Source organism: Psittacula echo (genome assembly GCF_963264785.1).
Source record: "Psittacula echo genome assembly, chromosome: Z".
Lineage (NCBI taxonomy): Eukaryota > Metazoa > Chordata > Aves > Psittaciformes > Psittacidae > Psittacula > Psittacula echo.
Genome location: NC_137742.1, coordinates 41,716,706 through 41,744,425, shown reverse-complemented (window position 1 = coordinate 41,744,425; position 27,720 = coordinate 41,716,706). Strand labels below are relative to the sequence as shown.

Below are 27,720 nucleotides of genomic sequence, written 5' to 3'. Positions count from 1 at the left end.
GAGAGGGTGGTGAGGCACTGGAATGAGTTGCCCAGGGAAGTTGTGAATGCTCCATCCTTGGCAGTGTTCAAGGCCAGGATGGAGAGAGCCTTGGGTGGCATGGTTTAGTGTGGGGTGTCCCTGCCCATGGCAGGGGGGTTGGAATTATATGATCTTAAGGTCCTTTCCAACCATAACTATTCTATGATTCTATGACAAACATCATCACAGCAACAGCAGGCGTGAATGTTGACCACTTCAGTATCTCTTTAGAGAGCTGCTGTAGTACTCTGATTTCTACTCATACTCTACTTATCTAATAATATAATTTGTGTCATATGGCTATGCAAAGTGGTTCTTTTCAGAGATGGAATTTTCGAGCCTGTCCCACCAGAGCTGTGCAGACCGTATGGCAACAGCTGGCTGATGCAGCTGATCACGGTTTATTGCCATGGAAAAGGTGGCCTGCGCCACCCTGTCTTACTGGCCGTTTCCCTTGAGCAGGCTTGAAGGGTCATCAGAAGCACTGGGAAACCGATGTAGTTTCTAACAACACATCAACTCAGGAAAAAAAGTTCCAAGCATTAAAATGGGAACTGCTCCATGTAGAGTTAAGCAGTTACATCAGCTTGTGAGGGCCAGGGCTGCCAGAAGAGAGGTCTGAGGAGAACAGTGCCCCGCAAGGGTGGGAGCTAAGAGGTGACGGACGGACGGAAGAAGTCTTCCTCTCCCTCTTCTGTCCCCCCTGCCGGTACTCTGAGCACCAGGGCCTGTTGCGCACAGCGGACGTCACACCGACAAGGTGCGCTGCAGCCAGGAGCCATTTCACACGCAGCCCCTAGCAGGGGGCCTCGGTGTCACTCCTGTTCCTGCAGTTGCCAAGGCACTTCCCCTCTCCTTCAGTTCCTGCCTCCCCTCTCCAGCCACGAAGAGTAAACCCTGGTCAAGACTTCATCCAGCCCCGAGCTTAACCTACCACTCCTCAGCACAGATACCCGGAGACGAACAGCAGCCCACGGGGTCCTACTTCGCGGATAAACGTTTCCCGCTCCGAGTGGTGGTTCTGGAAGAGCTGTGTGGCACGGGAGAGCGGCGGGACAGACACAGTACCGCGGCCGGGCCTCGCCGGGCAGCCAGCCGAAGAGGAACCGCTCCCCGCGCTGCGGCCGGGAGTTGCGGCCCTCACCGCGCATGGGACGGGCGCCAAGACGCAGCGATACTGACATCACCGGAGTCCCCGACTGAGGGACAAAGGGAAACGGCCATTTCCGCCCCGCAGCACGAAGGGACAGCAACGCTGCCGCCCGCCCACTGCTCCCCCGCCCGCCGTGTCCTCCCCCGGCCCGCCGCGACTGCGCGGGCCCGCCAGCAGCCGGGCAGCGCGCGTTCGCGCCGCCAGGGGGCGAGAACCCCAGCCATGGCCAGCACCTGCCGGTAGGTGTGAGTTAGAGTCGCGGGAAGGCGGCCGAAGTTACGCTGCATGCGATGCGATGCCGCTCGTCCCGCGGCTCACAACACCTCTCCGCTGGCCTCAGCGTCATCGAGTAAGCCTTTGCAGAACAAAACAATATAGGAAAATTATTACGGTCTGTCATAAATAGGTAATCAATAAAACTGTGTCATGCCAGTAGGTAAAAGGCAATACACTTTTCAAATTTCTCATAAATCAAGCAAACAGATAGGGTTTTTAACCCTTCCCCTAGTGAATACTCAGGCACACTGCTTTCACTTTAAAATAAATAACTTTTAGAGGGTAATTTGTTAAAGCAACACACGCTTGATCAAACTGATCAGATCATTTGAAGGAAATTGCAGCTACTGGATGCTATTCATTTAACAGTAGAGAACTAGCAGATACAATTTGTTTGCTGTTCAAAAAAAACCCACCACCAAACAAAACCCCGATTAGGATGGCACACTGGAAGGATAATTTGCTCCAATTGGGCATACTGGCACCTCTAAATTAACTGTAAGTACTCACAGGCAAGACTGAGATGTATTTGAGCACCATGGAATATCTTCCCAGTGCAGAATGGCAATTGTAAAGCACTTAAAAGATATTCCATTGCTCGAGATGGGATGCTGACTGAAAATCCTGCAATGTAGCCATACACAGTCTGCTCTGTCACTGTCATGCAACTACTGAGTTCATCAGACACTGTTTGGAATCTGTCAGAGCATCACAGAAAACAGCTCAAGCAGAAGAGGCAGAGGAGAGTGATGATAAGTATCTTCAGGCATGTGGAAGGAAGAAATTAAAAACTGCGATAGATCAATGCGAAGAGTGATATGAAGACAATAAGAACAAGCAAGGGTCTCCCAATCTTTGCTGGCTCTGAGCAAGAGCCAAAGATGCAAGGTGCACCAAAGATGCAGGGTGTTCAATACCATAATCTGCTCTATCAGCCCCACTTTCAGTTTACTGTGCTGGTAAGCAACGTTAAAATGTCTCTCAGGCAATGGGTTGCTCTGAGCCACGTGCTGGAGACTACCTGGATCGAGGAATATGAGATTATTAATGCTACAGGGGAGGCTTACAAGGAAGTATCTGTCCAGGATTAAGTGACAGCATGGATAGTATTCATGGATAATAATTATCTGTATGAGCAATAATGGGGTCTGTCATTTACTGATAATTCTCACTAGGATAAAATATTTATGAAGACTCTTCCATATTATTTTTCAAAATAAAAGCCAAACATTACAGAGTTCAGGGTTGGAAAGAAATTTCCCTGTAGGTTTGTTATGTAATTTTTTCATAATGGGGTTCTTCTGAGTTCCACCAAGTCACAAAGCAAATGGGTAAAGCAGTGTGTAATGGCTCTCTGCCGATGCCAGGTTCAGGACTAGATGGCTCAGCCATTAAAAATCTGGAGATACTGGAGATTTAAAATCCAATTATGTCAATGGGAGTGGCACGCATGGATTAAGTTTATGGTCCCTGGGGTGTCTTTTCTTATTAAAAATGCAAAATTAAATGACAGTTCTGCATTTGTGGTACACACTGTGTTCATGACTTCTACACTGAGCATATCAAAGGGTTAAGGAAGTTGAGTCACACCTCATCTACTGGGGAATGCTACAGTATTGTGTGAGGTATGCAGTCTTTAGTAGAAACCCGTACCCTCAGTTTGGGTGTGGATTTTGATACAGTTCACCCAAAGGTTGCAAACTCACCGACCCATTTGGACCCTTTCTTCGGACATGATGCCTGAAGATGGTTTCTGCAGACTTGAAGTCCTGTACCAGGGTTCTGGGTACAAAACATCCACTGAATGTCTCTTGTGACCTGTACCATGCACCCATCCTCACCCTTTTGAGCCCAGGCTTCGGAAGAAAGCTGTGGTATGTTGAGAATTAATTTCATGAAGAAATACCCACTTCCCTCCTTTTGTTACATTTCACATAAGATTTTCTAGTTCAATCTTTAGAAATCTTCACTGGATTTAAAAATAATGCATTCATGTGGGACCACAAGGTATACAAAAAAATACACAGGTATACCTGCACATGTGGAGAAAAAGAGATGTGATTCTTCATAGAGAAGAAGCTTCAAATGAAATATAATTTATTATTAGTACCTAAACTTGTGCAATTTTAACCAAACCTCATGTATTAATTTACTGGAATAAAGAAACATAATTATAAAAAAGATTCAAAGTTGTACTAGCCGGTTTTATACACTATTATACACTAATTAATATACTAATTAATACAGTATCGACCTAAGTGGAATCATGACTTTTTTTTTTTCATGCTCTAAAAACTGTTTGAACGTGTTATTTTCCTGATTGTTTTATTCTCCCTTTTTAATTCCCTCCTAGTCTTTATATAATTCACATTGTCAGCACACACGGAGAGTTTTAGCAAATCGCTGGTGAATTTCGAAGCAGGTGGCAACAGGTGCTGGGAAGGACATTGCGCTCCAGGCTGTTAGATGGAGAACAATATGCCCCTCTAGCTGCTAGAGAACCTAGTTCCGGTTTCCCAGCACATTCTGCAACAGTCCCAGATACAAATGGTTTCATATGGAGGTGGGCAAAGGAAGGGCCGGTGTGGGAATTTTGCAAGAGGTTTGTGAATCCGCAGAAACTGGAAGCTCTGTCCATCGATACATTCCGTCAGACTGCGTGCGCGCCATCCCGGGAGCTACGGGAGGCAAGTTACCTTTCCGTATGCCATTCTAATCAGGTTTTGTTTGGTGTGTTTGGTTTTTTTCTGAACAACAAACACGGACAGCTTTTCTGGGACCGGGGCGAGAGGGACCGGGACAAGGGGTGGCCGCGATCAGCGTCGGCTGAACAGCGCCTGCAGCACAATCGGAGCATAACCGCAGCACAACCGGCGGCACGCGGGTCGGTGCCTCTCGGGCAGCCTCTGACGCGTTCCGCCGCTCCTGCGGCCAGCGCCTTCGCTTCCCCGGCGTGCGGCAGCGCCCCTCGGTCAGGGCGTCGGGGATGCAGCATGAAACCGTGGAGAAGGGACTTCTCCCTCCTTGTCCCTTCCCTCCTCTCCGTTGTCCCGTTTTCCCCCGTCCGTGCTAGCCCACGCCAGGTTGCTAGGACTGGCACGGAATAAAAACGCGTTCCCGCGCCTGAAACCGACTGAGGAGAACGCGCACACGGGCGCTCGGGAAGTCGCTGCCCCGCAGCTCAAGCCGCACGCGGCCGCCTTCCTCGCGGCCATTTAGTATGAAGAGCCACCGGGTTTTCTCTTGCAGCCCCTCCTCCTGCACCCTCCCCCCCACCCCCCACCTCCCACCCCGCACCGGGAGGGCGAGGGCGGCTCTAGGTCGCCGGGCGCGGGGCGCTGCGCTACTGGGAGGCCCGGCTCCCCCCCGCTTCGCCCTCCCCGCCCCCCCAGCGTGCGGGGGCAGAGCGGGCGAGGCGGTGGGAGAGGCGGTCCGCCATGTTCCTGCCTCACCACGCCCGCTGAGCCGAACCCTTCAAAAGCCGGGCGCGCCGGGCCTGTGCTGGAGCTGTGTCTTCGTTCGGGGCGGGTCATCAGTAGTCTCCCTAGCTCCCGTCCTTACTGGCAGGGAAGGAGCGAGCCGCGGCAACTCTCTGGCAGCTCCCCAGCAGCAGCTCCTCTCCCAGCCACAGGGCGAAGCGCCCGCCCCGCCGCCGCCGCGCCGGGAAGGAGCGTCAGCCGTGAGGAAGCGCTTCCCAGCGGGCAGCGGCGGGAGCGCAAAGCCGGCGGGAGCTGTGCTCCCGCCCCGGGGCACGGGGAGCGGCAAGGAGATGCGTGTGCGGGTCGGGGGCGGGATCGACGGGCCATAGCGTTTGCACGGGGGTGGGGTGGTCTCGTCGGAAGGCAGTGGGGGTGTCGGCTGCCGGGGAACGTGCGGGGCGAGCGGCGGCTGCGGGCGGCTAGGGAAGGGGAGCAGGAGAGCGACGGGTGGCGGTGGCGGGCAGCTCGGCTCGGTATCGCTGCTGCCGCCGCTGTGCATGTTTCCGTGTTGTTTGGTGCGTGATTTAGAGGAGAGGAGTTGTTGTCAGCGGTAGGGAGCGGAGATCCGAGCCGCCAGCGGCCCTACCTCTTTCTCCTCGCCGCTGTGTAGTACCGAGGCAGCTGCCTACGTCTGCCCTGCGGCACCGGGCGGGACTCCCGGGCAGAGAGCGCCTGTGTCCCCGGGGCCGGTGCGGCGGCGGGGTGCGTGTGTGAGAGTGTGCGTGCGATTTTAGGGGGGTGGGGGTTGTGTCTGAACCAGTTAAGAAGAATGACTCTGGAGTCCATCATGGCGTGCTGCCTGAGTGAGGAAGCCAAGGAAGCCCGGCGGATCAACGACGAGATCGAGCGGCAGCTGCGTCGGGACAAGCGGGACGCCCGCCGGGAGCTGAAGCTGCTGCTGCTGGGTGAGTACGGGCTGCCGTCACCCGGATCAGCCCGGCCCGGCCGCCTCGGCTCGTCCAGGGCCGCCGCTGGCAGGCACGCCCCGGGTGCCGCTGGGGCTGCGGCCCCGGCATCGCCGCCGCCGCCCAGGGCTCCCTGCAGCCGGCGCGTTCCGTGGCTGGGCCGGGGTTGCGGCGGGTCTGGCTGGGCAGCCCTGGGCGCTCGGCGCCTCCGCCGCGGGAAGCCGCAGGCCGTGCCCCCGCCGCGGCTGGGCGTGTGTGCCCGGCCGCGGGCATCGCTGGCGGCGGGGCGAGCGGTTGCGGCCGGGGGGCTTGGTGTGTGCGGGGAGCGGCCTTCCAAAATGGAGCGGGGAGGGACGGCGGCTGAGTGGGGGAGAGCGGGGGACAAATCTTCGGTGTTGCTGTCTGGAAGGAGCGGTGGCAGAGAGGCGGGTTAGCGAAGGGAGTCGTAGGGGAGTCGCTGTACAGATCGATGGTGGCGGGTTTAGTATCTGCATTGTTCTGTGAACCTCGGGAAGGTTGTTGGCTCGCTGGTTCTGTTTTTTTATTGTCATTTTCATTTAATGAGGTAAACTGGGATAAGAGGCTTACGCTCAGATTGTAGAAAGAGTAGAGAACCGTAAAGCCCCAGATGCGCACACGAAGCCGAGGAGTAACCTGAAGTATGCAGGAGGATGACAGGATCTTTAATACCTTCAGAATCCACCCACTGGTCAGGAAATAAAATTTATTGTATCATTTCTCTTTATTTAAAACACAGGTTGTTATTTTAGAGCTGCAAGTATGCCGAGACAGTGTTTATTTTAACATAAGCCAAATTTCTGTTAAACAAGCCTTTTGAATTAAAATACGCCTGCCTGCATCCACTTTGCTCTACTGTGCCGTATAGCTGCCGTGGTAATACAGCTTCTGCTGGGGACTTGTAGGCCTTGAAATATGTCTGCACCACTGTCTGGTGCGTGGATGAGTGGGGATGTTCCAAGTGGATGCGGAATGTTTATGCTGAAGATTTTTGTCTTGGGTTATGTACATGAAAGTCGTGATTTATAGGGAGGGGGAGTAACCTGCCTTTTCAGAGAGGTAAGGAGAGTTGAAAGGAAAAGTCAGAGAACATTTTGGTACTTCCATATGAATATGCTGTTTTTTGCAGCTAATCTTCTGTATATGGAGAAAGGTGTTGGGATCCTTAACTGGTGTAGGCAGCAAGTGGTGGAGACAGAGACAGTACTCCCAGTAATAACGTTCTGTCTCATTTTGGCTGGGTTTTCATTTGTGGAAGTGCATGTTGTGACTGTTTTGGGATTACAAAGAAGATAAAACAGGAGATAGATAGCTTGCCTTTGCTTAATTTTATGAATGTTTAAGTATAATTACCTAATGATACACATTTGCTTCAGGAGTTGGCGTATTTGACTTGTTACTCTGGTCCAAATTGTTTCTGTATTTTCCTGATTTTTCTTGCAGTAGTGCTAGAGGCTTCTCCCAGTTTTTCAAAAATGCATGAAATTTACTGGATCAGATAAATATATGTTAATCAGAGAGAGAATTTGGAGATCCCCTCATGCACTCAGTAATGCAGAGCTTTGCAAGGTCCTCTCGCCTGTAATGTGAGGTGTAGGCATAGGTGGTGGTAGATTGGGGTCCGGCTGTGGCATGCAAATTGCATGTAGTGACTTGAGGGAGAACAGGGGAGAAGCCAACCTGCAGAAAGTGTTGGGAAGAACTCTTGACTGTCTGTATGAAAAGTTTTTGCATTCATTATCATCAGTGCAAACCAAGAGTTCTGACATGCTTGTGAAGGCATAAGAATAGTGTGCTAGAGACCAAGGGGGGTGAATGTTTGGGTTCTCATACTTAACTGTGTGTCTGTGCAGTGCAGAAACTGTTACTGTGCACACACTTTTGGTCTTTTGCTTTGTCAGGCTCTGTCATCGGTCTGAAAGTGTGTGTGCATGTGCAGCTGTTTGGATTAACACTTGATGATCTCATCTTGTAAAATGCAGTATAGTGGTGAACTACTGTTGGAGTCATGAGATTGGGTAGAGATTCAAGTTTCAATTTATAAACAAATTTTGAGGAAAACTTTTTGTATTAGTGGGTTTATTTTAAGTATCTGACAGCATTTTCCTTTTTTTTTTTTTTTTTTTTCCAGTCACTCTCGCTGCTTCCCCAGCATAGGCAGTTGCTGGACAGTTAAGTTTGTCTTGTTTGTGTGGGTCATTCACATGGTTATGAGACAGACAGAACCATTTTAAAATATGCAAGTAGTCATTAGAAACAGTGAGGCTGGTAGTATGAAAATATCTTGAAATTGTTTGAAGTTTTTTTTTTTTTTTTAAATTGAACAGGCCTCTACTGTCCCATTACATGTGTTTCCACCTCAAACTTCAATTACTTGTGTTACTTAATTTTACTGTATGTAAGCATAGGTGAATGTGGTTTTAGTTTGTGGGTTTGTTTTTGGGTTTTGTTGGTGTTTTTTACTCCCTGGAAGTGCCAACTTCTCACTGTCACTTTGTAAAAGTATTGTGGGACTTAAAAGCCTTAGTGGGTTAAAGGCTTTTGACTATGACACTGAGGCTCATAAAAAGAGTACTAGTACAGTTTAAGCTGAGCCATGTTAATTGAACCATGCATGTTCTTGTTGCAAGTACAGAGTGAAAGGTAATAACTCAAAAGGTTTTAAGACACAAAGCAGCTTTTCTGTGCCGGATTGTTTTCTTGTATTTGTTTAGAAATTAGATGTACGCACATACAAATGCACAACTGTAGCAAATATAAAAGAAAAAAAAAGTGCATCAGGAGGTTTTTTCTTCCTTAAGCATCAGGAGGTTTTTTCTTCCTTAACCTGTGGAAGATACAGTGCTTTCTTGTAAAGTGGGTTAGTTTTCTCCTGTAGCTGTGAGACACACACAGACCTTGCTTGGTACACCCTATTTTTGTATTAATACTGATTTTTACTTTTCATGGGATCAGATTGTTCAAAATGTGAAGTAATTTATGGAAAACTTTTCTACTGCATGCAAAGATTATTTTTAAGTATTAAAGTGGACCCTCTCTATGATTAAACATTAAAATGCCACTTTTAGGTACTTTTTGTAGATCATTGCTTAATTTTTGGAACAGATTACACCAGGACAAAGAATTTTTTTTTTTTACTATTGTAATTCTAAAAAGCTAGAATCCAGCAATATGCACTGAAGCATATTACATAGTAGTAGTTTGGCTAGCGCAACTTTGCTGTAATGTTTTAAGGTGCTCTGGCACAAATGCAGTCGTTCACTGAATTTGGTTTTAATCTCATGTGTTTGCCAAACTCTTCTGGATTTTGTTATGGCTGAACAATTTGTAAAAACCCTATGATTGTTCTCCAGAGCTTATGGTTGTTAATATCCACCCATTGTTTGCTGTTAGCTGTAAAAACACTTGCATTGTTTTTATAACTGGGAAAAGAAAAAAAAAAAAGTGTTTTAATGATTTATATTGGTATATGCCAAACAAAATGTACAGTGTTCCACATGCTTGCATGCATTTTAGGCATGTATGTACGTATTTATTGTTAAGTAGCAAGAGCTATGTCCTCTTGTTCTTACCATATGTCATTTTGCTTGTCGTTCATGGAAATTTTGCATGGTCTTAGGAAGCAGCATTTAAGCCTGCATGAAAGATTGTAGCCATAAACCTTCAATCCTGGATACCTTCTCCTTGAAGGCTGTATATATTCGTATTATGCACTATCTTCTCAGTGAGAAATGCCTTGAGTATTTAAGAAAATAATCTGTCAGTGTCATGCTAGCTGGCTAGCTGTGCCTATGCATGTATATACCTTGGCCAAATTGAGTAGTGGAGGTGTGTGACAGTGTTTGCTGTTTTATGGTATATGTGCTAGTGTGGTGTCATGTGCAAAACATGGGGTTTTTTTAAGGGGTGGGTGTGTTTTATGTTTGAGATAGCAGATGTGTCAGTAAAGAGAGTTGCCTGAGTGTCCTTTTTTAACTCTCTGCGTTAGCAAAGGAAACAGATGGAAGGTAAGCCATTTGAATTAGCATGAATAACAACCAGTCTTACATGGAAAGATGCCCTTGAACATGAGGGAGATATCCAGCAAGCATGCAGGATATATATGTGTTTCTTACACCTGTGTCAGTTGAATTAAAGATTTAGATGCAGAACTTGGTGAATTAACAAAGACTTAAGATTTTCTGTAGATAAGTTGAAAAGGAAGTGAGTCCTTTAAGTTAACAATGGAATATGCTGGTTTTATGCAATGTTTTCTTCAGCTCGAGAAACAAAAAGGCTACCTTATTTTTCTGGTAACTTGTGTTTGTATCAGTCTTTCCTACTCACACTGAACACTTCAAAATAATTTTAGGTAGTTAGGACAGTATGTAACTAAAATGAACAAATAGTTAACATACATCTTGATAGGTAAATACATCTTATTTAGAAGAAGCTGTTTCTACGGAAATATAATTTTCTGGATTAAAAACACCTTGGTACATTCTCACACAGACATATGTCTATAAAAGTGTCTTTTAAAATCATCATCTGGACATTGGTGTGATAACATATGAAGAACATCTATTTAAGAACATATTTAAGGGGTTATTAAAGGGATATTTTGTTTGCAGGCATTAAAAAGGTGGTGTTGCTGTTTCAGCTTCACATTTTTAAAAGTGGTGTACACCCACAGAAGGTAACAGGAGCTAGCTGAGGGCCTGAATAGTCAAAAGAATTGTAACTAATTTAATTTTATTCATATGTCTAAGAGCCAGGTGACCTCAAATTTGTATCTTACATTGATGAACAGTATTGAGTTAGTGCAGGAGGGAGATGTATATGCTGTGCAGAAGAATCTCTTGAGAGTGGACATTTGAGTGCATCCTGAAGGTTAAGGAATAATTCTACTTCTTTAGCTGCTTCAAATTATTTTTGTTGGTGTTCATAGGGGAGAGCATTTCTTTGGAAATAATATGACAGCCTCTGCAAAATTAATCCCAGGAAGCTGTGAAACAACATTAGAAGGTAGATGTGTGATTAATGGTAATTAGCTTTGTTGCAGTAATAGAATGCTGTAAACACCCAGTGTGTTTCCTTGCACTACTGAATGATACAAGACTTGGGGAAAATTCTGTTCTTGCAGTTGAATGCAACTATGTATGCACAGCTGTTAATAATAAAATTATGGACGTTTTTCAGCATTCACCTTTTGTTTAGTTACAAAACCTCTGACTGTCAAGAAGAAAGATCAGGAAAGCAGTAGAAAACCAAGGAGGAATTAGAATGTAGGAAGTATTAGGAAGCCATATGTGCAGTGTTCTTAGCATAAAAAAAGGAAGCATGCAGTGGGCTTTAGTTATTGTTAACTTTGTGTAAAGAAGTTAGATGCATTAACACTGCAAGGCAGGAGTTTAAAGGACAACCACGGGTTTACAAAACTGAAAGTTTTGAAAGCTACTGGGAGAGTTCCAGGAACAGCATAATGCGGTGTGTTTTTTTTTTTTTAAATCTAAATTGAAGATTAAATCTTAAATGTTTTGGAAGCACATTGTTCCCCAAATAAGTAATATTGATACAGAGACTAAACTGAAGTGTGATTGTCTACAAATTTTTGTCCTTCGTAGATTTTCAAAGGACAAATGGCATGGAATAATCTACTTAATTTGTATGCTATGCTGTGTTTAACAGTACTGCAGAGTTTTGTCCCAGAACCCCATGTCAGGTGCAGTAGCCCACAGAAAAGTTTATTTCATTCCGCGTTTGAGAAGGTAATGTGGGTAGTCCACAAAAAAAAATGAGCCCCACCAAACAAGTTTCCTTCTTTGTCATCCATACAAGCAAAATCATCCAGCCAAAGCACTGGTATGAATGATACGGCTTAGGTGAGCCCCATCGTGGTGGTGCAGCTAGACTTTCTCCGAACAGGACATGGTGTGCAGTATGTGCATAGTTTGAATAAAGTGAAGTTGCTGACAGTGGAAACCCCTAGTGATTCAGTAAATTAAAGATAGAGGCTGTTATCCCTGTAGCCTCGGCACAGCTGAGCTGTGTATCAACATTGCAGAGCTGTGTTATTTGTAAATCACATTGACCTGCTCTGTGTGTGGAAAAGGTGTCTATTAAGAATGGGACTACATAGTTTTGTCTAGTGTCTGGGTCTGGTTTGATCTCAGAGGAAATAGATGTATAGATGTCTACCCAAGGTCCTGTCCTCATAGGTTATCTATGCCTTTTGGTTTGTGTCTCGGAGAATGCTATGTGGTCCTTGTCAAAATACTTTGAGACTCAGCCCCACCTATCAAAAGTCTGTTGGAGGAGGATTTGGTTTCCCAAGGGAAATTGTGGAAAGGGCAGTTAACATTCGAAATACATTATATTCTACCAATTCCCAATCTTATCTTCTGTGAAGAGATCAATGCAGTTAGGTCCTTAATTTTTATTTTTTTTTTATAAGTTAACTGAAAATACAGCTCTAATCTTGGAAGTATCAAATGTGGATAAGATGGGATTTTTTTTCAGATGAGGTTGGCCACCTTCAAATTAAATCCAAGGCAAGAGATCAGGTTTACTATTCCGTAGGAATGTGGTATAACTGTTTGAGATGGAAACCCAACCTGTTAGAGATTCATTTTGTAAGCAGGAATTGAGAGTTTAGAAATTACTGGTTTAGTTATGATATACCCATGAAATCAACCAAAAGAAAATCCCCTCTTGGTATAGTTTCATAAACTGAGTTGCTGTGTAATGAACATTTTGGCTATGTTCTGAAATTCTCCATTAGAAAAAAATATTTTAGATGTCACAGTATTTGCTCTTTTGGCACAGAATATGCATTAACTGACTAGTCTTGTTAGTATGCTTGTCACTGTACCTGAGTTACATGCTCACTAGGTGCTAGCATCCTGCTTCTTGGTCCTTGGTTGGTTTGTTCCTCCACCAGCTGCAAACTCAAAAGAAACAAGGTCATCTTTGTATTGCAAGAATCTTTGTATTGAGTGAGAACATTCTGTAAGTTAAGGAAAGTTGCTTTACTCTCCTTGTTCTATAAATTCATCACAGGAGAGTTTTTAACTCTTTAAGTCTTCAATGTTAATATTAATTATCATGCTTATATTAGAGAATGCTGGGATAGAATGCTGAAAGCTATTCTGGCCCAGACTGCTGGGTGAAGAGAGTGAGCCAGAAAGTCAAACAGAAGGTTTCTGTAGCAGCAATTGCTAACTTACAAGGCCAGAAAAACTCAAAGAAGTTAGAAAAGATGCCATTATTCATTGTGCTTTTAGGAACTGATGAGGCTTAGAAAGCTGTGGATCAAGTATGGAACATTTATTTTACTCTGATTCTGGAATTACTAGACACTGTATGTGCCACTTTGTTTCATACACCAGAGCAGTAAAAGCAATTGATATTAAATGCTGAAAGCTGAAGGCATAGTTCATCTATCTTCAGGTTCTTATATAGCCATCCAAGTACTTCAGTGATTTGATGTTTGCCCTTTTGGAGTGTGTCACCTAGATGCTGTTGAAATTAACATTTATGTTGATAGTTAAAACCTTTCAAAGGTGGTTTGCAAAAAGGAACAATTGGAAAAGAAAAAATCACCAAACCCTAAACAAACAAACAAAAACCGAAAGAAAAAAAACAAACAAACCCCCCCAAAACTAAAAAACTGAGAAAATCAAGCCCACCCAAAAATAAAACCAAAAGCCAAACCACGAAATACTCCTTTGTTACAAGCATAGTTTGCTTGAACTCAGTTGATCTTTTAGGAGAGAAAATGATGATTCTTACAATACTCTACTTCCTTTTTTTCATTTGTTTATTTGTAAAAAGAAGTAATAGTAGCCTGGAAACTGAAACACTGTGCTGGGGGGAAGAAAGCCCAAAAAGAGTAAACTACATGGTCTTAACACATATATTTTAAAAGCTCTGGTTAAATTCTCTTTTGGTCCTTTTCATTCCAAGTTTGTATGTTGATGGGGCCTGACTTAGAAGTATTCTCAAAAAGGCTGTCAGTCTTCATACCAATTTAATCTGTCCTGTCCCGAGGCTGCCAGTTTTTACTAGGAGTGGTTGTGATGTATGCATCTGGTCATCATTAACAATGATGAGATAGGTAGCTTATCTCAGAGTGCAGGCCACCAGACAGGTGTCTGACTGACTTTTGAACACGACTGATCTGGCTCATTATTGAGAGAGATACAGAGATCAGCGTCCCTTTATCTCATTACCGTTCCTCTAATCCATCAGATACCCTTTTAAGTGAATTTCTGTGGGGGGTTTTCATCTGCTAAGTTGCAGCTATTGCATGTCATGCCAAAAGGATTTAGTGTAAATCTCCCATGAGAAAGACTTCTTATGTGTGAAGCTTTTTTTTTTAACCACTCAAGATAGAGAAACATCTTTGGCAATGCTAAAGCTCCAGCCAGAATCAGGCTATCACTTAGCCTTAATCTTAAGAACATGGAACAGATCCTCCTGGATCACAAAGGCCAAGTTGTGCCTGACTAATCTAGTGGCCTTCCATGATAGAGTAACTTCATCAGTGGATAAAGAAAGAGCGAGAGTGTCATCTAGGTCTTCTGTAAGGCCTTTGATACTGTCCCCCACAATATTCTTGATGCTAAATTTGTGACATGGGTTTGATGGATGTACTGGTAGATGGATAAGGAATTGACTTGATAGCTGTATGCAAAGAGTTAGTCAATGGCTCAGTGTGCAAGTGGAGACAGTAATGTGTTGTCCCTCGAAAGATTGTAATGATCAGTAATTTCATTATGACATAGACAGCAGGATTGAGTTACACTCTCAGCAGATTTCCAGATGACAACAAACTGAGGGGTGCAGCTGGTATGCTGGAGGAAGGGGATGCCTTCAACAGGGACCTTGGCAGGGTTGAGAGGTGTGCCCATGTAAACCTCATGGAAGTCCAGCAAAGCCAAGTGCAAGGTCCTGGGTTCTGGCAGTCTCTGACATCAGTACATACTTGTATTTGAGTAAATTGACTACTTGATTAAATTGACTATTAGCATCAGTAATATTCTGCTTTTAAAGATGGCTTGGCTTGTAGTCATTTAAGCTTGGCTTTTAATACTATCTGTGATCATAGGAATCTAGAAACATTCTATGTCCCAAGTAATTTTTGTTCTCTTGGTGTTTATTTACTTAATTCCATTCATTCTTGCATCTTATCTGCAAGACATGATAATAATGAATTCTGATTCACTGTGGTTTTGTTCTGTGTTTGGCTGTACAACAGAGTAATATGCTACTGTTAATTATTAAATGTAGTTAGGGTTAAGAACTAGACTTAAGATAATCTCTGAAGATTTTAGTCCTTGAAGCAAAACCAGGTAAACAATTTGAACAGAATTTGTTAATAGCTTAATTGGGGCTGTACTCCCAATGACAAATGCAAACCTCTGACATAAAACAGTTAATAAGGACGCCTTTAAGTGTTTCACTTGGAGAAATTTCTGGCACAAACGTTCTCTGGGTAATTGCATTATTGTGCCTGTATTTTTTTTAATTATATTTTTTAACTTACAACCATGTCAGTTTTACTACTGCAGTTTTCATTTGATTATTTTCAGAAAATACTTTGTCTGAATCTTTTTACAGACTTTTTTTGGCCTATAATTTCATGTCGTAAAATGAAGAGCATAACACTTAAATTTTTACATTGCATTTTTTTTTCCGATCTGTGGAGTTTTCCCATTCAATAATATACAACCAATAAAACAGGAGAAGGTAAATAACTTTTGTTGTTTCAAAAGGCAAAATAAGGTAGTTTTCATTGCTAATTATGCAAAGTTACTGTATATATGACTTGTCAAGCCATTATGTTAGAATAGCTTAAAAAAAGAGGAAAAAAACCAGCGAAAATACCAACCAACCAAGCCCAAACCCCACTATTACAGTACTTTGTAATGCCTTTGCTTTGTTTTAGTTAATCATATCTGTAAGGAGTGATGATATATTCTGGAATAATCCATCTGTGAGGAAGAGGGTCATCACCTTCTAGGCACGTGTATTTTAATTGTTTATGTGTTCTCCCTGCCCATGGCAGGGGGGTTGGAACTAGATGATCTTAAAATCCTTTCCAACCCTAACTATTCTGTGATTCTGTGTGTTTACATGATACCAAGGTACTTCTGCATAGTGACATGCAGTTCTCTTATACCTTCTGGTTTCTTTGCAAGAAAGCCAAAATTCTGCAAAGTGATCGGAACAGAGACATAAGCAAGACAAATGTTCATTTGTTGGTTTTGTGTATCTGGTTTCTTAAAAAACAGTATTTCAGCCTACCAGTCTAGACTGTAGTTTGGGTATAGCAACAGTAGTTGTGTATATCACTTCTCAGTAGCTCTCAGGCTTGCTCCTGTGGTGGTGTTTTGTGTGTGTGTGGTTTGTTTGTTGTTTTGTTTGGTCTCTTTTTTTTTTTTTTCTGGAAGGTGAGGTGGAGTGTTTTTCGAGCAAGCATATACATGGCTATTCCACCAAATGCCAACAGCCTGTCTGATAAGCTGTTACCTTATTGTGGGATTTATTTTCTGACATTAGATGAATAAGAAACGGGACAAAAAGAAAATATTTTAATGTCTTCTGTTTGTGGCACAGTCAGGATGATTTGTAGTGCAATCCTAACCCTGTAACTGTAGGGTGGATTTTGTAGAATTTTAATCATTCCTGTAGCTGTCTTTTGACTCCTAGAGTCAAACCATCATTACTGAAGTACAAACAATGAGAATTGAACAGTGGGTTGTATATACTTTTTTAATTACAAATACAGGGGTAAATTTCTCTTCTGATAGTTGGGATACCACTTTTGAAGTGTGTTCATGGAGTGCAGCAGCCTTCTGAGCCAGAACATTAAACTACTCATGTTTAGATGATTACCTGCTGTAACTCAGATAATCTTCCATGTAATTGTTTTTCTGGGTGGGTTCATTCATTGTTTGGCAAGCTTATATTTAACAGTGTTGAGATGCACAGTCTTTGCCTGTTTCTGTTTTACAGGTTTATTCTGATTATTCTTCAGCATTTTATCCTGTTTGTAATTTACTAGTTCAAAGCTTTTTGGTCACCTACAAGTAATATTAATAATAATTTTATATTTTTATTCCATCTTGTGGGTGGAGATACTTAAGTTTCTTATGCCAGTTTTAGTATCGCTGGGATCCAGTTTGGAGTATAGCTGTCTGAGGACTTCTGCCTTTGTAATTTAATAGTTACTGTTTATACAACTGTTACTTAGTGCATGCTATCTTGGTTTGTTGTATGAGTTGCTTAGCAGATGCCTAGCTCCTCAAAACCACTGACTTTGTACAGCAAACCATCTGAAATGTTGTAACTGTATAGCTGTTGGTATGCATTCTCTTTCCATCACCTTTCCCATCCTTTGGAGGTTTTTTGGGTGGTATTTCAAGAGTTACAAGGCAGGAGGACTTCCTAGCCAGTCCTTCTAAAGCTCTTTGGTAAGGGCTATCTGGACCTGCTGAGTGAGTGTTCTAATTTTAGTAAATCTTCTGTAATGTTTATCTGTGCTGGGTGCTACAATGGAAATTCTTTAATTGTCATTGCAAATGTGGTCTCTATTTCACTAAAACCAAAAACCAGAAATATTTACAAATTATGTATGGTTTTTTTGTGTTAATAAGTGCTTACGTTCTCCAGTAGCAGTTTGGTGAGCAGTTTAGGTCTTATGTGGAGCTCTACAGTTCTTCATTTGACTTTCTTTGAACAACTTGTGAAGTTTCCCAAATTTTTGGCTTACCTATTCCAATTTTCTCCTTTTATATCCCCTCTTATCCAGGCTGCTTTATTAGTTTTTACTTTTCTTTGTTTTGTAGAATTGAGGCTGTCCAGGCTGTTTTGTAAAATCTGCTAGAATGACTCCCAGTTGTCCCTATTTTAAATCTAAATCCAGGATTATAACTTGTAATTCTGTCAGCTTTTGCTAAGTAGCTCTCGCAAAACACAGTGTATCTGTAACATACCTCTACTACTGATGTTGGGACTTCTTTTGTTTACATATAGCAAGTGGTGCAGAGTTGCAATCACATGCTTTTGCAGTTGCTTTTGACTGTAGTTGTGCCACATGTTCTTTTTCTTAAGTGTTTGTGTGGTGCTTTTCTGATTTAGAAATTACAGTTTGTAAACTTGCAGAAATACAAAGGTAATTTGCGTAAGACCTTTAGCATCAGTTACATGGCCCTGGGAGATTATACCTCCTTTCCTTTTCATTAAAGAGTTAAGAGTTGTCTGTCACATTAGCCGTGATATCTGACACAGCACGAGCTTTTGTGTCAATTTTTCTGTGCTAGAATTTAAACAAAAAATGTTAAAGATCACTAGCTGCAAGTCAGTTCTGAAGAATACAAAAAAGCTAATCACTAAACTTTCACTCGTGTAAATCTTTGCTTCAGTTATAACTCCTTCAAATCTTCACCTGTATATTAGCAATTTCTTCAGTTTATGCGTCTAGAACATTTCTATAGTTTAATTTCTCCATTTATTTTGATTATTAATTTGATCCTAATCTTATTTTGACTTTTTTATTTATTCATTCTGACACCCTCACCTCTTCCATTCTTCACTTTCAATAGCGCAATGATAATCTGACCTCTCTGCCCAGCCTGCCTTCCTGAATGTTTTTCCTCCCTTTCTAACATTGAAAACTGGCCAAACTCTGCAACTCTGTCTGCCACAGAAATCCAGTGAGTAGTCCTCAGAACAAAAACCCTGTCATGTATTCTGGTTGTTCTTTTTCTTCTGGTATGGAACAGAAATTTTGTTCAAACTGGGTGTCAGGCTAGTAAGTGTTGGATGTTCAGGTATTTATAATTCAGGACATTCAGACTAATTTTTCTCGTGAAGTATACTTTAGGCACATGCAGAATTTTGCTCGTTATTTCTGTTAAAGGCAGTTAAGCGAGTCTCTTAATCTGTTTGCAGGGATTTGCTTTCATCCGAATAGAGCGCATGCTAATGGAACAGCTATCCCAAGTGTCTGTGCCTATGCCTCAGGGTACCTACTGCAGGCTTCTGTGTAGTGCATGCACAGTGGTCATGGCTCATCCACCTGATGAGCACTATATGAATATATGTCAGTGGTTTTGTGTACAGTGCTTGGTAAATGCTGGCAGCAGCTGCTTAGCGCTTCTGTGAAATACAAAAACAGCTTCAGATTGCATGTTGAGAAATACGGCCTTTAGAGGCCTGCTGCAAGGGAGCTCTGCATCCTCTGCAGGGGACGGGGGTCTGTCTGTGGAAGCCACATGCTCTTTGTTACCAAGGAAGAAGTGGATGTTCCAGGACCTAACTGCAGTTGGAAGTCTGGCATGCTTATAGGATCCCTTCTTCTGCTTACCACTCATCTAGCTTTCAGACTTCTGTGGACAGACTTAATCTTACCAGGATGAGGATTTGAGGCTGTTGGGGCTACTACTTATTTGTAGGACTGCTTTGACTTGCATGACTCTGGAGACCAGCAGGTTTTTGCATAATTTTCAGACATGCACTGACACAGCCAAAGCATGCTTGGGACTTGACTCCGTGCTAACACCAGGTGCAGCCTGAGCTCCTTTATGCCCTGGTGTGAAAGTTTCTGTATGTAGTAGAGTGCTTAGGCCTCTTCTTGTACTACCTGGGGGGCAGTGAGTTTGAAGTTAGGCTTCCCAGTACAAGAGAGGGAGGCATCAGCAAAAGGTGCCTAAGGTGATGAAAGAATTTGAACATCTCTCCTGTTAGTAAAGCCCAAAAGAGCTGGAACTGTTCAGCATTGAGAAGGGAAGGTTTGGGGAGGGATCTTGCCAGTTTACCTAAATCTCTGAAGGTAGGGTACAAAGAGAACAGAGCCAGGCTCTCTTTTATTGGTGCCCAGTGGCAGGGCAAGGAGGCAATAGGCACAAACTGAAACACTGGATGTGTCTCCTAAACCTCAGGATGCACTTGTTTTGTGAGGGTGACTGAGCACTGGCACAGGTTGCTCAGGGGGGTTGTGGAGTCTCCCTCCTTAGAGATACTAAAGAAACAGCTAAATGTGGTCCTGGGCAGCTTGTTGTAGATGGCCCTGCTTGAGCAGGGGGTTGTGTCAGATGACCTCCAGAGGTCCCTTCCAACTTCAGCTGTTCTGTGAAATACAATATTGCTGCAGCATAATCTCGCAGATATAGGTCAGCTGCGTCACCAGTTTACCCAGCCCTTTAATTAGTATGTGTATGAGAATCCCATGGAATTGCATTTCACTATGCTGCCATTCACTTATCAGTTGCTTGTGAGTGTATGAAGATTTGTTTTGTGGACACTGCTGTGCCACTGTGACCTGGTACCTGAGGGGAAACCAGTGAAAACCTTAGTTCTGCAGTTCAGAGGTCTTCCAATAGCAGACAGTATGCAGCATGCTTCTCTGAGAGTAGCCGCCTTTGCTGCTTAAGTCTGATAGGGAACACAGCAGGGCAGCTTGTACCCTGGGGTTGTGGGCTGTGTTAGGTAGACTGTAAGCCCAGACCAGTACCAAAACACCCCGATAAGTGACATTTGGGTGTGGTCACAGACTCAGTTGTTTTGCCCAGTGCTTCAAGATGCCATGTGTAGTGCCAGCAAATTCCTTTTGCACAAGACAAATTATTTATAGGTTTTAAAAAAAGTAACAAGAAAAATACTCTTTTCTCCCCTCCCCTCTCAGCATTCATCACCAACAGAAGTGTGCTGCAAAATCGGGAATTATTTGGAAAAAATGAGGGCTAATTCTCACTATGCGTATCCATGAAAGAAAGATGGCTTTCTGCCAGAGTTACTGTGCACTGAATATGTGTGTTCTAAAATACATACAAGTAATACTTTAAAACACCCAGTCCGTCCAGTCAAGGTTGCTCTGAGGTCAGGTGAAAAGGCTGGGAAGTGAGGAAGAAGTGCTTAGGCTGCTGGTCTGTAGTCCTGCTGTGCTCAGGCCAAGTGCTGGAGTGGCAGAGCAGCCAGCTCTTGCCTTGGCTCCTGGGAGAGGCCAGAGCTGACAGGACTTTGGTGTAAGCGGTTGCCTGCTAGAGGGGCTGGTGGCTTCTATTAGAGGACTTACGGGGATGGAATGGGAGGACACAGGCTTAGGTGTAGACAGGGCACCTGTTTCCAAAGCAACCAGTAGTCCAACTCGCAGTGCTTTGTTGCTTTCTATAGGAACCCCTCTCCTAGCTCATGTTGAGGGTAAGCTTGCTGCCAGTAGGTGACTGGTATGGTGCATCTTGTCTCCAGTGTCCCACTGCCAGTACCCAAAAGCATCTGCTGCCTTGGTGTCCACTGATGACTGATGCCTGGGAAAGCGAAGTGTGAGGCTGTGATGCACACCTTAGCTCTGTCTGCATTTGCTCTGCAGCAGGGAAGAATGGAGGTATTGGTGTGGTCTTGTGGTAAAACATTGCATGCAGTTCAGTTTGGGAGAGATGGGACATTTGTCAGGCTGCACTGGAATGGCAACCATGGCCCATCAGTAGGTCTCTTAAGGTAAAACTGCTGCTCAATGCTCCCATTGTAACTAGGCAGTGAAATCCTTGAGGAGGGCTGCACCTCAACAAGTGAGAACCATCAGGGGGTTATGCTTGGCTTTTTGCTGTGTTCTTAAACTGGACTTTTTTTTTTTTTTCCTTTTTATATAACCTTATGTGATTCTTGTGGTAGGTGGTTTGGTTTTCGTGTTTTGTTGGGGTTTTTTGGTGGGGTTTTTTTCTTTTTTTTTTTTGGTTGGTTTTGGTTTTTTAAGTAGTCTTCTGAGTCCTCAACCTGTAGAATTTCTTTGCATCTGGACCTGAAAAAGCAAATGATGACATTGTTTTCCAGGCTGTCCTTAGATGGTTCCACTAATGTGTGTTTCAGTCTTACCGCTCCTGCAGAAAAAGGCATATTAACAAAACAGACCCCCAAAACCAAAGAAAAAAAACCCTCTTCCGTGTTATGGAATAGAAGCAGAGAAAATCTTTGAGCTTTTGGTGTACACTCTTTCTTGTGACTAAGTATAGTGAACTTGTTAATTTTCTAGTGTATCTTGCTCTGTTATGAAGTACCTTGGAATATCTTAGGTTTCCTTCATTGAGAAGGCTGTAATGAGGACATCTGAATTTAATTTTTATATTTAGGTTTGGAGTTGTAAATGAAGGTTTCTGCCCTCTTGCCAGAAGGGATACTTCAAATTCAATTGCCTTACAGGAGAAGTTTAGATTGGATATAGGGAGGAAGTTCTTTATTGTAAGGGTAGTGAGGCACTGGAATGGGTTGCCCAGGGAAGTTGTGAATGCTCCATTCCTGGTGGTGTTCAAGGCCGGGTTGGAGAGAGCCTTGGGTGACATGGTTTAGTGTGAGTTGTCCCTGCCAGTAGCAGGGGGTTGGAACTTGGTGATCTTAAGGTCCTTTCCAACCCCAATTATTCTATGATTCTGCTAATGAATCACTTTTCACAGGGTGGGAAGATTATTCTCTCCCCATGTCTTTTTGAAGCAGAAGACCTCCTTGGCCAATTGATAATTAAGATTCTGAAGTTCGCTGTTTTCATAGTAATCTTGTTCTGAATTTCAGGGAGCCCGTTAAGTCCACCAGCAAGCAAGGTAGATTGTGTTTGTGATAATGCCTGTTACTGTAATTCTGTGTGATGGCATAAACGTCACCTAGGAATACTTCCTCTTTTTCTTAAGCTAATGGTATCTCTAACAATAAATGTTGTGAGATGCTTTCTCAGCCCAGTAATCTCACTGTAATTACAGTTCTATGTGTTACATTTTGGAAGAATGCTGGAAGTGATACCAGACTTTATTCTTGCATCAATTAGTGAATCCACACTTAATATCATTTCTCAAACAAAATAAATCATGGTTTAGACTGATGTAGGTTTTGGGTTGTGGTTTTTTTCATTTGCTTTTTAGTGCTTCTCATGCTGTAAATTACCAGAGTATGACTGCATCTTGCCAACTTAGCGATTTTTATTATCCATTTCAAATAATCATTACAGTTTGGATCTTGCTGCATGTTTCTGTTTCTAAATAATAAGGAGTTTACCTTCAGCTAAGGACTTACCTTCACACAATAATTTTCTATTTGGAAGTGTCATACTGAAACTGATTTTTCAAGTAGGGGAAGGAGAGAGGCAGATGTTACTCTTACAGGTGATGCTTTCACCCTCTAGCAAGTCACCTAGTTTATAGACTGAGATGGAGAAGAGTCTGAGGTACCAAAGCTACCAAAGAGGCAGGTTTTAGTTTACATTGGGCTGGAAATGCTTGCCTAGGAGTAGTAAGATTTTCCGTGTTTTATCCAATTACTTCACTAAATGTCTGAACTAAGCTTCACTTTTAAGTATCTTGGGAACATGTTCTTGTTACAATTCCATAAAAAGTGACTATTTATAGAAGTTCCTTTTCATTCTTTTCTATTGCGTCCTGTCAGGTACTGATGGTTTTGGTGGCATCAGTAATTCATTTGTTCTGAAAAAGCTTACTGTGAGATATATTTGAGTGTACTGTTACATTTGGTCTAAACTGTGCAATCATACAAGTATTTGGAAGTTATTTTGACTTATATTTTTGAATGTGTATATGAAAGATCATGTCGCTTTTTTCTCTGTCTGTTTAAAGACACTGAAATTCAATAATTTATTTGCAGTTCATCTAGCTTCTTCAGTTACTGGCTTCTCAGCAGGCTTGCACACCTGCCTGCATATGTTCATCCTCATCCTGCCACACTGTGTAGATGAAGAATTTGTTCTAAGAGATTGCAGGATTTCTGGAGAGAACTGAGTTCTCCTCCAGTACTTCAGTGCCTAGCTTGCACATTGACCTGATCTAGAAGCTCAGGCAAAACAGGGTGTGTAAATAAGCGTATGTGTTACATGGGCAGAAGTGGCAGGATGGGAAGCAGAGACTGCCTTTTGATCAAGGGTGAGAACATGATAATTTTTTTTCCCTTTATCTTAGAATGCTTCCTGCTTTTCTGCATGTGTGGAAGATACATGGCAGTGTAAGCTGATAGTGAGTTTCCTTTCTTGAGAGATTGGGGTTGGAGTTTGAACTCAATTGGCAAAATGAGAAATTAAAGTTTTTCCATGTCCTGCTTGACATTGCTGAACAGTAAGCTGTTTTAAGTAGAAGGGGTTATTTTCCTCTTCTGGTTGTGTTTCAAAGCAGAGAAAATGTCCTCACACTTTATGCCAGGCCTGCTCTGGTAGACTTAACTTGTCAGATGAGCCCCTGTGGGAGGTAAAGAGATGTTTAGTTTTATAGAGTCCATCGACTCTTACAAACTGTGGCACCCACTCCTTGGTTTTGCCAACAGCAGTGTGCTTTTGTATAAGCCAGAAGCAAAATCCTGAACAGTAGGGAACAGATTTTGCTCAGTAGAGCTATAGAGCAGCAGAGCACAGATGTAAAATCTTTGCAGTTGTGGACATGGGCCTAAATTCCAAGTAATTCTTTCTTCTTGATGGGAGGAGAATGTCTCAAAGCCATCCACAAAAGCTCCACTAAGGATGATCTCTGAAGTTCCCACAGGGAGCAGTGGAACACATGTCGATGCCTTGAGTCAAAGCCGTAGCTCAGGTTCCTTGTTTCTAGGTAGAAAGTGTGTTCTCATTACAGATGAGTTTTGTGCATGTGCATTGCCTGTTATCTTCTGCCTCAGCTTCAGGAGTCCACAAATTAAAGTTCACAATAAACTATTGCTGTACTGCCAAGCCTGAAAGGTAAGGAACTCTGAAGCTTAACTACAGTACTAAAGAGATACACAAAATATAGTAATTAACAAAAGGGCTGTGTCATAAGTAAATATCCATAAATTCCTTACATAATCTTTGATTCTATTAAGCAAGAATACATAAGTACTGGGTACTTGTTGCTTCTATTGTGTGTAGTAATGGCATTGAGGATCCAGTTAATTTTTCATGGGATTTTTTTTTTTTTATCCTATTTGATAAATATTGAATAACCTTTTAAGGCCCAGAAAAGCTTTTACTGTATAAAAGGGAAGACTCTTAACGGAACAGCATCCTAGCTGAAATCAGTGCATGTACTTTGAGGGGCATGTCAAATTATTACTAACTTTGATAAAATAAACCTGCTATGATCGGAGTGGAATGAATCAGCTGAAGCAAAATTTTAACATAGAGAAACCAGGGATGTTGTCTGGATTGATTCTTATTTTCATACTGTTCTTTCTAGATGATAACAGCTAAAGAGTGTTTGTAATGAGAGGGATTCGTTACGTATCACTGCACATTTTCAGAGTACTGCACTCCCACTAGCTAATCAGTCATACCGTCACCAACATGAGGGAAGAAATAGTTCACTATTATTATCCCTGTGATTGTAGGTGGGGAAGTGGAGACAAGGGCTATGTCTAAGTTAGCAAATAGTGTGAACAGGAGAGTGGGCCTGGAGGGCAAGACAGTAGGTGCTGAGAACCTGATGTCCATGTTACAGTGCTGTTGATGGGGTTTTGGAGTTTTTTTGTTTTCTTTTTTTTTGTTTGTTTCTTTTTTTTTTTTCTTTAAACCACATCTAGGCTGATCCCAGGGACTAAATGCTTGGTTGTGGCTACAGTGCGTTATTAGGTGTGGTCCTTAACTTCCACTTTCGCTGGTTTCATTGTAGGGGAATCCAGCTTCTAACTTGGAGGTATTTTGATAGTAATGAAGGAGAGCCCAGTGAGCAAGGGAGATTAGAAGGTTAATTTTAAAAGTGTTCTCGTGAACCTAACTTAAAGACTAGTTTATCTCTAACCAGGGGGATGCTCTCGTTTCAGGTGGGAGTTTTGTTGTGCCTACAGGTTAGTTTTTCTGCCCAGAGTAGAGGAGGGTCAGGGGTGACCTTATCGCTCTCTACAACTACTTGAAAGGATGTTGTAGCAAGGTGAGAGTCAGGTTTTTTTCTTCCAAGTAGTAAGTGATAGGAGGATAGGAAATGGCCTCAAGGTGAGTCGGGGGAGGTTTAAACTGGTTCTTAGGAAAAATGTTTTCATCAAAAGGGTTGGCAGCCATTGAAAGAGTCTGCCCAGGAAGCTGTTGAATCCCCATCTCTGGAGGTGTTTAAAAGACATTTAGATGTGGTGCTTAGGGATATGGTTTAGCGGTGGACTTGGTAGTGATAGGTTAATGATTGGACTCGATCTTAAAGCTCCTTTCCAACCTAAATGATTCTCTAATTCTGCGAGTTTCAGAGCTGTTAAGGACAGCTAAACTGGAAAAAGGCTTATGTTTGCAGGCATTTCCAAATATCATTTTATAGACATGGAACAAAAAATTGGCCCTTGTGGTTGGCTACTACTTTGTACATAAGTTGTGGAACTGGCAGTCCACCTCAAGAATTTTCCCTCCCTGTTAGTGCTGAAAGATGATGAAATCTTAATTCTTTGAAATAGGTTGATTTAGATTTAAAAACATCTTTCAATTAAGTCAGTTTTTATGAAGAACATGAGCTGTGTACTTTGTCTTTCTGTATATCAGTGTCAAAAGTAATTTAAAGTCATTAGTCCATTATGTGAAAAATCTTTGAATATCTTTCCTTCTTTATGGTATTTTTTTTTTCATTTTGAATCATCTGAAACAGTAATGCTGTTTCACTTGGCTTGGCTTCACTGTCCATGGGAGACCTGGCATGTTAGAAAGTTTATGTTGCAACATAATTAATTGATTAGAGAAATGTTTATTCTTTGAGACTTGTAAAAACTCTTTGGTTATTATTAGTCTTTAATGTCATTATCAGTCTTTTTTGTTTGATTTGACTTTTTCTTTCAGTTAATGGTTACAGCATGAGTTTTCTTCAGTGGAAGCATCAGAAGACCAGGAGAAAACGATACTAAATGTTTCTGGTCTTAAAAATAAGAAATTGAGCTTAGAGAAATAACAGACAACCTTACAGGCTGTCCTTTTGTTAGGAAGAAATGAAAGATAGCTCTCTTTCTGCCTCTTTTTGCATGTACAAGTATATTCATACAGCCTTTGGCATAACTTTGACCTACACTGTAACAACACTGCTGTACAGGTATGCATACTGTGAGAGGTTTGATGCTGGCTTTCCCATATGTAAGCTGTATATCTACCAAAATGATCCTGACAGGATTTTTTTTTATCCTTAAAGTGAGCCAGATGTCATTAATTTGATACATAATTATGTTTTACACATTTCTCAGAAGGTTTTTTGCAACCAATAAAGAAAATTTTAATTTAGTAGAAGAGATTTAGTGAAGCTTTTGATCAGATTATGATAGAGTATGTTTAAAATGCTGGAGAAGGAAGTCACAGAAATTACCCTACACCAGGGAGGAGGAAGGAATGAATCTTGGTCTATCAGTTGAGTTTGTAAGGGGGCAAGCTATTACACTGATTAGCTACAGATGTTACGGGATATTACAGGAGTCAAATACTGCCCTAATTGCAGTCTTAATGATACTGAAAGCAAAAAGCTCCCAACTTTATTTGAGTTACATAGTTCACCATCACGTATCTTGTATTTAAGAAGAAAAAATAGTTGTTCATTACGTAAGATGAAGATGAGAAAGCAAAACATGTAAAAACTTTTGAGACAGGTTTGGACTTGGGGCTAGATAACCTGCAAGCTAAATTCACAGAAAATGGAAATATAAAACTAACTTCATTGTCCAGCTTCACAGACAATGAGAATCACAGACTGTCTCTCACAACCTTGCAGAAAATTAGTAAGTGTCTCATAAAATTGATTAGAAAGATGAACAGTACATCAAGGAAATGGTAGTGTAATTGTATGATGCATTACCTTCTGAGATTGCTCATAAAATGCATAAAAAGTTGGATCTATTTTTGTATAAGAACATTTTTGTATAAAAAAAAATCTGTACAGTCTCAAGCGATATTAGGTATACAATATTGCTGGTAGGA

The 27,720-nt window shown here is 42.3% G+C and overlaps 1 protein-coding gene across 1 annotated transcript in view; it reads left to right on the top strand.

Moving 5' to 3' along the window:
• Nucleotides 1–5,318: 5,318 nt before the first annotated feature.
• The window catches only part of LOC308231375 (guanine nucleotide-binding protein G(q) subunit alpha), a 129,171-nt gene continuing 106,769 nt past the window's right edge, over nucleotides 5,319–27,720 (top strand). The window contains exon 1 of the mRNA XM_080636703.1: nucleotides 5,319–5,834. Coding sequence (XP_080492829.1) covers nucleotides 5,699–5,834 — 136 coding nt within the window. The 5' untranslated portion in view covers nucleotides 5,319–5,698. The remainder of the gene's footprint in view (nucleotides 5,835–27,720) is intronic.